The 11341-nt window shown below is 42.0% G+C and overlaps 3 protein-coding genes across 6 annotated transcripts; 1 reads left to right on the top strand and 2 right to left on the bottom strand.

Moving 5' to 3' along the window:
• Positions 1 to 371: 371 nt before the first annotated feature.
• Positions 372 to 5527, top strand: tardbpb (TAR DNA binding protein b). 4 transcript variants are annotated; one of them, XR_013935307.1, is made up of 6 exons: positions 372 to 1122; positions 2263 to 2453; positions 2552 to 2692; positions 2771 to 2941; positions 3041 to 4155; positions 4848 to 5527. XR_013935307.1 is itself a non-coding variant. In XM_080462218.1 (5 exons), the coding sequence occupies exons 1-5, from the start codon at positions 882 to 884 to the stop codon at positions 3530 to 3532; spliced, it is 1236 nt and encodes a 411-aa protein (XP_080318344.1). In that variant the 5' UTR covers positions 372 to 881; the 3' UTR covers positions 3533 to 4777. The 4 variants fall into 4 exon arrangements, 2 of the variants coding, with proteins under 2 accessions (XP_080318344.1, XP_080318343.1); XR_013935306.1 differs by having other exon boundaries at positions 2552 to 2941; XM_080462218.1 differs by lacking the exon at positions 4848 to 5527 and having other exon boundaries at positions 3041 to 4777.
• Positions 5171 to 7908, bottom strand: cenps (centromere protein S). Its single transcript, XM_080462219.1, has 5 exons — positions 7709 to 7908; positions 7466 to 7589; positions 5775 to 5808; positions 5632 to 5698; positions 5171 to 5497 (listed from the first exon to the last, which is right to left on the bottom strand). The coding sequence occupies exons 1-5, from the start codon at positions 7736 to 7738 to the stop codon at positions 5396 to 5398; spliced, it is 357 nt and encodes a 118-aa protein (XP_080318345.1). The 5' UTR covers positions 7739 to 7908; the 3' UTR covers positions 5171 to 5395.
• Positions 7909 to 8629: 721 nt separating this feature from the next.
• rbp7b (retinol binding protein 7b, cellular) lies at positions 8630 to 10049 on the bottom strand. The gene is made up of 4 exons (XM_080460907.1): positions 9835 to 10049; positions 9457 to 9635; positions 9210 to 9311; positions 8630 to 9072 (listed from the first exon to the last, which is right to left on the bottom strand). The coding sequence occupies exons 1-4, from the start codon at positions 9986 to 9988 to the stop codon at positions 9019 to 9021; spliced, it is 489 nt and encodes a 162-aa protein (XP_080317033.1). The 5' UTR covers positions 9989 to 10049; the 3' UTR covers positions 8630 to 9018.
• Positions 10050 to 11341: the final 1292 nt, after the last annotated feature.

The following is an 11341-nucleotide window of genomic DNA, read 5'->3' on the forward strand; positions in this document are numbered from 1 at the left end:
TATTTTTGTTTGCTCAGACTGTCACGATCTACCGAGCTCATACAAACCGCCATTTTCCCGTCTCCAACAAGAACCTACGAACATCTACCGGAAGCTGCCGTCCTGTGCGTGATTAGGGTCACGCAATTCACTCTTTTTAAGGGGGGGGGGAGATATATATGTATAATTATAGGTCAACAATATACGTTACTACGTGTTGTTTCTTTCAATACGAACATAAACACGTATATATCGTAAAATATATTCATACTGTGATTTATTAATAAGTAGTGATCCAATCATTGTATCTTAAACACACATTTGTGACACAATGGACCCCGTGTAGTGGAACCTTCCGCCCTGATGGTGACGTCGTGCTTCTAGGCTTAGATAATGCCATTTCGGTGGTCTTAATGGCGCTGCGAGTTTCTTACCTCGTGGAGTGAAAACATTGACAGGCTGGGGTTTTTTTCCATATCGTGTGTGGGACAAGTTGAACTCTTTGTTAACATTTTGTTCGGAAACTATTTCTGCTGCGGGACGTTGTGAGCAGAAGTCACGCGGCGTGGTTCGTGCGCTGTTTTCCGCGGTTGTTGTCCGGTGTTGACGACAAGCATCCCGTCCGGCTGAACAAAGGAACTGCGAGGCGAGCGAACGCTCATCACGGCGCACAGAGATTACTTAGTTTACAACTATAGTTATACCAAGCAAACAAGCTTTGACCTTGTCGTCTTATAACAGCCGTGCTTTAAAAGTATATACCGTATTATATATAACAAATTAGCTGGGCTCGTCTTGTTAGCACGGCCGGCTAAAGGTTAGCCGTTGGACAACTTTAGCGCAGTTTATATTTGCACGCTTTTATTTATTTTATTTAAAAAAAAAAAAATTGCTGGACAAAGATGGCAGAAGTGTACATTCGAGTTGCGGAGGAGGAGAACGAGGAGCCCATGGAGATCCCCTCCGAGGACGACGGCACCGTGTTGTTGTCCACCGTGGCGGCTCAGTTCCCAGGCGCCTGCGGCCTGCGCTTCAGGAGCCCGGTGTCACAGTGCATGAGGGGCGTGCGACTGGTGGAGGGGATCCTGCACGCGCCGGAGAACGGCTGGGGCAACGTGGTGTACGTGGTCAACTACCCCAAAGGTGAGACGGAGGCAGGGGCGATCGGCATGCACCTGACAAAAGCACATCCATTCAGACAGGTGGTCAGATGTAACGCTATTTATAATTCATGATGGAGCTTCAGCGCACTGGGAATAGAGACTGACATGGTTGGTTTGTCCACGCCCACAGTTGAAGTAGTCCACTGGAGCGTCATTTGTTTTTCCATTGCCTTTTAAGTTATTGATGCTTTTAAAAGCTGCAAGACGTTTTCAGTGCTTTATAAAACCCTCATCCAGAGGTGAAATGTTAATGTGGGGCACTTTACTGTCTGTCAGGCTTGTTGGAGTACTGCTGTACTTCTTAGGTTTAATATTCCAACAGCTTTCTGTATAAACTAAACTATTAAGCTGCACCTCAGTGGCGCTTTCACTAATTTAATAGAATAGAGTGGAAATCCTTGATGAAGCTTATTTTTTTACAGCATTGCTCCAGACAGAGTAGACTGTAATTAATGGAAAGTTAATATCTTAAATAAGACTGAATAAATATGGAGTATTAATTACGCAAATGATTTACTAATACAAGCCTGGAAAGAATGAAGCCGAAAAACACAACAAACACTATTTGCAGAGAATAGTTAGTCTTATGGCCACAGAAAGGATGAATTATCTGTGTCGCTCTGTAGTGGAAAATAGCACTAAGAATAAGGTTGTACTAACATTTTGAAAGCAGTACTGGTTACACAGTACATATAATAGTATTTTAGTGCTGTAAGATTTTTATTTTGCTGTATAATGCAGAAACACAGATAAGATTTAATGTCCTTATCTTTAAAACCCTTAATCCATTCTCAAAATGAGTGAAACAATACAAAACTAGGGCTTTATTTCTAAAACATCTTATTAAACATATGCTGTCACTACATAAGAGAACAGAAATACTATATTCATCCCTTGTGGGAATTCCATCTGTCTCATTTGAGGTTACATGTTATTCAAGTGAATCTATTTTTGAGAAATTTGTTGTCGTTTGTTCCCTAGATCTGATGACTGTTAAAGGTTTAGTTTAACTCCCACTTTACATTTAAACTGGCTCCTTTTCAAAATTGTTAAAGATGATCGTTGGTGACATGTTCCGCATTTTGTGTGTGTAAAAGTTGACTTTTGTGGATGTCCGCAGTCGATCTCTCCATTGGCCATGTTCCAGACAACAAAAGAAAGATGGATGAAATTGATGCGTCTTCCGCTGTGAAGATGAAGAGAGGAGATATGAAGACGTCTGACCTGATTGTACTGGGTCTTCCCTGGAAAACGTCTGAACAGGACCTGAAAGACTACTTTGGCACCTTTGGTGAAGTCATTATGGTTCAGGTATTACACCACAAACATCCAATGAGACAAAAACTTCCACAAGATTTGGATTTATTGGCGAACTGACATTCATTTCTGGTTTGTTGTTGTTCGCTCAGGTAAAACGAGACGCCAAGACGGGTAACTCTAAAGGATTCGGGTTTGTGAGGTTCACGGAGTACGAGTCTCAAGAGAAGGTCATCTCCCAGCGCCATATGATCGATGGCAGATGGTGTGACTGCAAACTCCCCAATTCCAAGGTGAATATGTTAATGTCCGAGTGTAAACACACCGGCCGTCTTTGTAAACCCGTCTCACCTCCTCCTCTCTGTTTACAGCAAGGTCCAGATGAGCCACTGAGGAGCCGGAAAGTGTTTGTAGGTCGTTGCACGGAGGACATGACCACAGATGACCTCCGGCAGTTCTTCATGCAGTATGGAGAAGTCACAGATGTCTTCATTCCCAAGCCGTTTCGTGCTTTTGCCTTCGTCACATTTGCAGATGATCAGGTATCGTGTTGACTGCAGATGAAGCACAATGTTTCTTCAGTGAGGCCAATGCTGACATAGCCCAATTCATGCTTTTCTTTGCTTGTTCTCCTTCCTCAGGTTGCCCAGTCTCTTTGTGGCGAAGACCTTATTGTTAAAGGAGTCAGCGTACACATCTCAAACGCAGAGCCCAAACACGGCAATAGGCAGTTTGACCGTGCGACGCGGTTTGGGAATGGTTTTGGGGCCCAGGCATTTGGCAGCAGCCGCAGCGGGTTAGGGAGCAGCAGTAACAGTAGTCTGGCTAACTTTGGCTCCTTCAGTCTGAACCCTGCCATGATGGCCGCCGCTCAGGCTGCTCTGCAGAGTAGTTGGGGGATGATGGGTATGTTGGCTAGCCAGCAGCAGACGTCCACCTCGGGGGGTAGCACCACCGGGACGACGTCCAGCAGGGACCAGAGTCAGTCTTTCAGTACAGGCAACAGCAACTACGGCACCAGCTCGGCGAGCCTGGGCTGGGGGACGGGGTCAAACTCCACGACCAGCGGCGGGGGCTTTAGCTCAGGGTTTGGGTCCAGCATGGAGTCAAAGTCGTCTGGGTGGGGTATGTAAGTTAAAAGTGTTTGTATGGTAAGTATTGTGAGAAAGATGAGTCTTTTCGAAGTTTATTTCTGGTGTTAATGTGTACCTGAAAACTTAACACTTTAGTGCAAGATGTTTTGTACATTTTGAGAAACAAACAAAACAAAAAAATGCTAAAGATTTAATTTAGAAAGTGTTGAAGTGAATTGTTTACCAGGATGTCTGACTAAAGTGCTATTTTTGACGTCTCATTTGTTTGTATCCATTTCAACTGGATTCTCTAATGCATGTATTGTGAAACGTGGCAGCCATTTGGGTTTTGTTTTGTTTTGGGGTTGTTTTGAAAAAAAATGCATGAATGTCTGTTGTTCACAATTATCTGGCTTTGTCATCAACCCGAAAGGCAATCATGCATTGGGAAGAATCTGGTTGAAACCTAAATGTTTTAAGTGCAACTTTATTTGCAAGTCAAAAGTTGTGTGGAAAAAGCCTTCATTGAAATCTCTTCTGCAGTTGACCTCTCTTCCATTTTCCCGTGAGGAAGTTCCTCTTTGGCAGCATTCTTGGGGTGATCTCGGTATCATTCTCCCTCTTCCCACCTGTAAATGCTATGCCATCAAACAACGGCTTCACTCCGCATGTTCTAAAAGACGGTGGGTGTTTTCACTTTTATCCACATTTAAAATGGAAAGAACTGCGCAACTGACATTTTAAGAACTGATGAGTGCGATTGAGGATGGCTTGTGACGAAGAGTGAAGAGATGAGTGAGCGAACGGAGACGCGCGTGAAACGGACTGGTTGTGCGATGTAAGAGCCCAATTCTGACTGCTTTCTGAGTGTGTGAGTGGAAGCTGCACAAGCTCCCTAACATGGACATTCTAGAATTAGTACTTCAAGATTTTTTTTTCTCTATCCCCTCCCCTCCCCTCCTTTCCAAGCTTCCCCCTCCCCCCCACCCCTCCCTCCCTCCTCCACTCTTTAAGTGCAGAAATATCAAACTGTAGTGGAATGTTGTGATGACTATTTGTATTGCTTATACTCTTGATTTGAATGCTGTATGGTGTGTGCTTTCATGTTAACGATCTGATTTTGTAAGTGTGTATTTGATGTGGATGACACCTGCTGAAGACTCTGGGGGACGTGAGTGATGGTGTGAGAACGTGGAGTGGTGTGTCCAATGTTTCCTTCCCCCCGGTAGCTTCCCTTGTTTGTGAGGTGGTTTAAAAAAAAAAAACATGTCAAATGAAGGGAGTTCTTCTAATAAAGTTCATTTGAATATATGCTTAGTTGATACTAGAGTCAATTTGTTGAATCAAAAGCATCTAATTCGATTCACATATTTAGGGACCTTGGGCTCTGCTGGTCGAGGTCTCCGTTTGAACCCTGACCGAAGTCTGGTCTGAAGGACGAAGACGGAAGTTTCCAACACTTTGAGTGTGTGACGCGGGGGTAGTACCTGTCTTCTTGCTGCTTCTCACGGCTTCTTGATTGAATCATCTTCTTTGATTATTCACAGCTACTTCTAACTTGGCAGGCGGTTACTTGTTGCTGAAAACTGGGATTTTTCTGACCATTTTTAACTCCTAAACTTTCCTCAAGTGTCAGATCTTATGTCAAAGAAAAGAAAACAACTTTGTAGCCCGTAGAAACGACACGTGTTCTTTTTTGGCAGTGCTTCAGAAAACTCTTCAAACACAAGATACTTTAATTTGACAGTAGTTTGGAAGGGTTTGCTCTGGAAAAACAAAACGGCGTACAGAACTCCAATGTAATGACGCCGTGCTGTACGTCTTGAACTTTCTCAGATTTAGGACGACACTTGTTTGTCATGTATGAGTTGATGTTAGAATGCCGGGTGAAGGTAAGGCACTCGAGGCTCGTCTTGTGTCCTGTCACTCTCTGCTCTCCTCCTCCGTTTCTTTGCTCTTCCTCTTCTTTTTCAAGTCCCTCTGCTCCTGGGTTATCTCTTCACTTTTCTTTTGTATATGGTTTAACTGAAACAAATAAAAGTGAAATTAAACTGCGTTCGCTGTCTTCTGTGAAAGAAACGTCCCCACACACACACACACACACACAGGTGGTCACTATTAACTCATTCACGGTGTTTGAAGTAAATTTGACGACTCACCAGGGCTGTGCTGCGACGAGCTAAAAGTTTAACATCCTCTATGGACACTGTAGATCTTTTACCATGCCTGAAATCAAAATGAAGATGTGTAAATAAATAGTGTTTCCTCAGGAAGTGAGCAGGATTCATTTGCTCCCAGTTACCTTGAAAAGGCCTCCAGGTCTTTGGCAAATACATCTAAAGAAAAAAACACTTGCATTAATATCAACCTTCAAAATGCATTAAATGAACTTCGTAACTTATAACGAGTTACTCTGAATGACTAGAGACCGATTCTGTAAGACCTGAACTAAGTGTCATCCGTATAAATGTTAGTCTGAGAGTATCAAATATGTTAGAAGTACATTTCCAGCATTCTTGGTAGTAGAAGCATACTTTAGTGGGAAAACCTTTATTTGGTCTATGGTTAGAGAACTTTAAGAATTACAAAGTGACAGACTGACATACTCAGTAAAGATTTCAGCAAAGTTTTACTCCTTTTGTTCAACCTGATTGAGCCTGATAAAAGATTTTAACTCACAGGCAAAAAAAGAATAAATCAGATGTACCATACACATATTTATCCAAGTTCAATGATGAAATGGTCAAAAACACTTAAGATGTTTAGTTGTTGATTGTTTGACCTGAAGTCTCTGGTTTCATTTTGGATCTATTTGTAAAAAAATCAATCAATTAAAACAGAATCCTTTTGTATTTGTCTGCTTCATTTTTATTTATTTTTTAAACATGTTAGACTGGTACAAGTTTTTCCTAAGTTTCAGCAGTGGATAAAACTGGGCTCATGATGTGTTAGTTTATTATAAATGTTGGATTAAGAAATTAAGAAATGATTAAGAAATATACACGACACACAGATGGTCATTGAGATCTAAAGCGTTGTCGCTCTTTCTGACCAGTGGGATGAAAACGGGTTTCTTCTATAGAACTTCTCCAACATTTAGAGGAAGGTGGAGCAGATTGAAGAGAACTATGGACCGAGGCCGGGTATAAAATAGAGAGATAGTTACACTCACTTTCATACTTAAGGGCAATTAAGAATAATTGGTCTCAAACGATGGGATTTGTGGGATCAATTTTATCTGTAAATATTCCTCGAGACTCTCAAATGACACTTGAGATCCAAACAATATTTACGTATTGACTTCTCAATGCTTGTGATTAATAGCTTTTAACTGGAAAACTTCCGCACCTACAATTAGTGTTTGGATAAAGAATATGGCACAATGTCAATCCATAAGAAGAACATATATATTAAAAGACTAATTGGAAGTCTACTAGCGTGTTTGGAAACCGTTTGATGATTTCATGAGGAGTGATGATATAAAAGAACTTCTTGAAGAGGAAAACCCAGAAAATGGCACTTAAAGTCCAAAGCAACGCTATAAATACTAGAGCGAAGCTGAAGGCATGTTTACTATTATTATTATAACTTTGTTTTTTGTTATTTTAATTCTGTAAAATGTATTTATTTCTCATTTTTACACCTTACTCAAGACAACAACGTACACTATATTTATATTATCTTCTATTGGAAGACAGGCAAAGAGAAAAAAGTTGGTTTTATGTGTGGGAGAGGGGTTGTTTGTTAAAGAAAAAAAAAAAGAGAAATGTACAACAAATGATTTTCTCTATTGAATGCTGGAAAAATTTGGGGAAAAAAACAAAACATTGGGGGGAAAAACAATGATTGGATTTGGACCAGAAGACAAGACAGTAATGGGATCATTAGACACAAACAGAAGATGACAGTTATTGTGGCTCTTCCTCTCGAGATTCCTGCTTCCATCGAACCCAGAAGTGTAGGAACTGGGATCCACCCAGAGGAAAGACTCACCACACTGTCTGTAGGCGGTTTCAGCGATGGCCGCGATAACCTGTCGACTGAAGAGCCTCTCGTGTTCATTTCCGATCTTCTGACACATCCGACCCACCGTGTAGTGCAGGGCTGCCTTCAGCCTCTGAAATTAAGTGTTAAACATCAGACGACACGACGTGAAGACGGACTTTGTTCCAGTTTGTCGGAGAAGGAGAGTGTGTCGATATGATTCACATTTCATATTCAAAATAAAACTCTTACCTGACGTGTTTCGTCTGCGTCAGCCGTCATTTTGCAATCAAACCAGCAAAGCTTCACAAAGGGAGGTAAACACGTCTTATCAGCTGTTTTCCTACACGTGAAATGTGTCTGACATAAAGTAAATAGGTAAACGATTCGAGAAAAGAAATTTCGCGGCAAATCTTTTCTTCGTCTACTTCCGGGTTACACATTTGCTCCGTGCTGCACTGCTGCCACCTGCCGGCGGAAGGTGCGCTCACGATGCTGGGAAAACAAAGTTACACCGACTTTCAACTCGTCGTTTGTCCCGATTCTGAAGTTAGACGGTTCAGATGACAACAGAAACGATGTCCACGTTTTTCTTCTTCTGCAGATTAATGATTATTGGAAGAAAAAAAAGTGTGTGGGGCGTTAGTGTTTGTTGGGTGAACATCATCTATGCTGTTCACGTCTGCACATTTACAATGATTGTATTGTAATTTAAACACATTCAACTCGAGCAGTGCTTATTATTGGGCAAACAAACGGGGGAAAAATGTATAATATGCTCAAATTAAGCAAAAGTATTAAGCTCAAAACAGACAAACAACATGGCCTCTTCTCAGGAGCCATCCATTCATCCATCCATCCATCCATCCATCCATCCATCTATCAGAAACACACTAAAAAGTAGCATGCATGGAAAGAAGGCAAACAAAAGGACATACTGCTGCAGCTGCACAATACATAAAAAAGACAAATACACAGAAAATACACTACACATTATAAAATAATTGAGCTTATATCAGCCAAAAAGGAGATGACTTGAAGCTACAAAACACTGTTTTTCTACACATTAATGCACATTGGAGCAATGAAGACGATTCGCCCTATAAAAACGTTGTGTGTTACTCAGCTCTATAATGCTCAAAGAGCAATAAATAAACAATCTATACATTTTTTATAATAGCCTTTAATTACTACAATGCTTTGTTACAACAAAGACATACTTTGTATGTAGAAATCATAGAGATAGATTTAACGATTCGAGAGCAGAGGTGAAAGATGAGAGGAAACAAGCTTCTTTAAAAAGGATGGAACCTTAAGCAGATCCAGACTCGGATGGCAGCTTCCTGCCGATGGTGGTCATATGGTCTTAAGGAGGTACTACAATTTAAAGTTACATGAAAGTGCATCCCATTTAGTATTGATTAATTTAGTATAGGAATTCAACATTATAGAAAATAAAACAAATGTAATTCATTTCAACAAATGATCAAGACATACTCTCTTATTATCACTGCATCAGAAGGTGGATTTCCTTGAAGCTTTTAATTTCTCTTAAATCAGGATTAAAGAGCCTTTTTGTAAACTTGTTTGCAGACTTGATCCTCGCAGGTGAGTTCCTGAAGAGAGAAAACATCATTAAAAAATTTTTTTACAAAACATGAAATGATTCTTATGCATCTTTTGGAAGGCGGATGATTAGAGGGAGTGATTTGAGGCTGGAGAGCAAATGAGAGTAAAGCGTGTGCAGTCATACCAGGTGAAGCTCGTCTCCCTCAATCCAGTGAGTCCAGCCTCGGTTCTTCTTTTCTCCAGTTTGAACACACACCAGCTTGTCATTGTTCCAGTTCACCACACTCTGGTTACGTGACATGGTGCAAAACCATATTGCAGCTCAGATTTATATGAAGAGAAACTGTGATCTCTGCTGTATTGTTTATATTCTGCCATACATTCAGCTGCGACACCATCATATTCACTATTTATTTAGTAAAGCTTGTTACCTGGCAGGTCCGGTTGTCCAGTCCTTTCGTCACGTCCTTGAATTCTTCTCCAATTTTGAAGGAACACTCATAATTTCTGAAGGATGTGACCGTCTGGATTGAGAAAGTGTCTCCGTCTTGCTTGATCACTTTCTGAGGCTTCAACCTGGAGGCAATCTTACGCGTTGCAAAATCAATGCCTGCGTGTCAGAATAGGAGGAACGTGAGCACAACATCGTCGCCACACTGACGTTTCTCTGTGCCAAATCTATGACGGTTCTGACCGCAGAAGAGAAAGTCCTTTCACTGGGTGCAAATTATAATCTGAACATCCAAAGTTACAACCACGCATTAGAAATTCCCCACAAAAGATTTGCTGAAATAATCACGGGCACTCACCAAGCGCGACCATATAACCCTCGGAGTTCACGCTGCTGACCATGTTCCAGGCCCCGCTGAAGTGGACAGACATGTCTGGAGTCGTCCGTCTGACTCTCTGGAGGAACTGAGCTGGACGAGAATCAGCAGCCAGCAGATTTGTGAGACGTCTCATTGTGTGTCAATGTGGGGCAGGGGTGATTTCATGTTTGTTTCACTCAGAGATTGCTGCAGGTGGTGGTGGTGGTGGTGTGTGTGTGTGTGTGGGGGGGGGGGGGGGGGGGATTTGGCAGGATATGAGGAAATAACTGTGTTCCTGATCTATTTTTTAAAATAAAGATGGCAAACGTCCACACATTTTTCACTTAAGTAGAAGGAAAGGTTACTGCTGTGGCTATAGTGGGTAAAAAGTTAACTTATTTATGCCAGAGTGGAAAGACGCGGTCTCTGGAATGGACTATTAAGTATTAGATTAAAATATCGTGCCTTGAAGAACGTCAAGGTTTTCAAGTTCAGATATTTCTCTCAAATAAGACGAGTGATGAGGAATGCTTCTATTCAGAGGTCACGGTCATCACCAGCGATGCCGGCTACTCTCACGTGACCTCGTTGTTCAGTAACTAGTAATCTAAGGCGTTACTATTTCCAAAACCAGTAATCAGATTAAAGTGCCTCACTATTGCAGCGTCCAACTGGACACGTTTCTTATTTCTTTATTATTAAACTGAAGCCACCAAGAGCAAAGAATGTAGGTCAAAGCTTAAAATATGTATCAGCAGGAGGCCAGGCAGTGATCAGCAGAGTTTTGGGCAAAAATATTTGAAAAATATACAGAACAATAACTCGGGAAGTTAATTGTAGTGAAACACTATGATATGTGACACTATATAACGCGTTCCTCAGATTCCCTGGCTTTTAACACTATTCTGATGTCGGCCCTGCGTCTCGTTCACATTTTAGGCATTAGAGTGCAGTTGTTCTGCTTTCAAGGAAGACAACATGCAGCCAAACTGTCTGTGAGTGTGGGCAGTGTGTAATCCTACCCGTCCTCCTGTTAACGCTCAGCAGAACACGTGCAGCCACCGCCAACGCCAACGGACGCACGGCACCAAGCCCGCCTGATGCGCAGCAGCCATGTTTCTGTACACACTCATCCTGATGGCTCATCACAGCAGCAGATGGATGCCGAAACATCAGAGGGTGAGATTGTAAGTACCGCGGTAGATAGAGGTCATTTGTAAATATCTGCATTTTTAGCGGCTGACGTTTTACACTTATATTGATATTTCATCTAATTCCACAGTCAAATAGTGAATGCGGTGTTCACAGCGGCCATTCTGGGTCCTCAGTTCTACGTCATGGGAAGGTGAGAGGGTCAAGTCACACGGCGGTTCCTCGTCTGAGAGTGGACGCGTCTCACGCTCTGTTTTTCATTCAAGGCCCAGATCGTCCAGATACTGCAGGCAGCCTCTCCTGAACAATCTGGCGGCCTCCGTCGCCCTGTCCTTCATAGCCGCTGGTGAGTTTA

This window comes from Lipophrys pholis (genome assembly GCF_963383615.2).
Source record: "Lipophrys pholis genome assembly, chromosome: 4".
Taxonomy (NCBI): Eukaryota; Metazoa; Chordata; class Actinopteri; order Blenniiformes; family Blenniidae; genus Lipophrys; species Lipophrys pholis.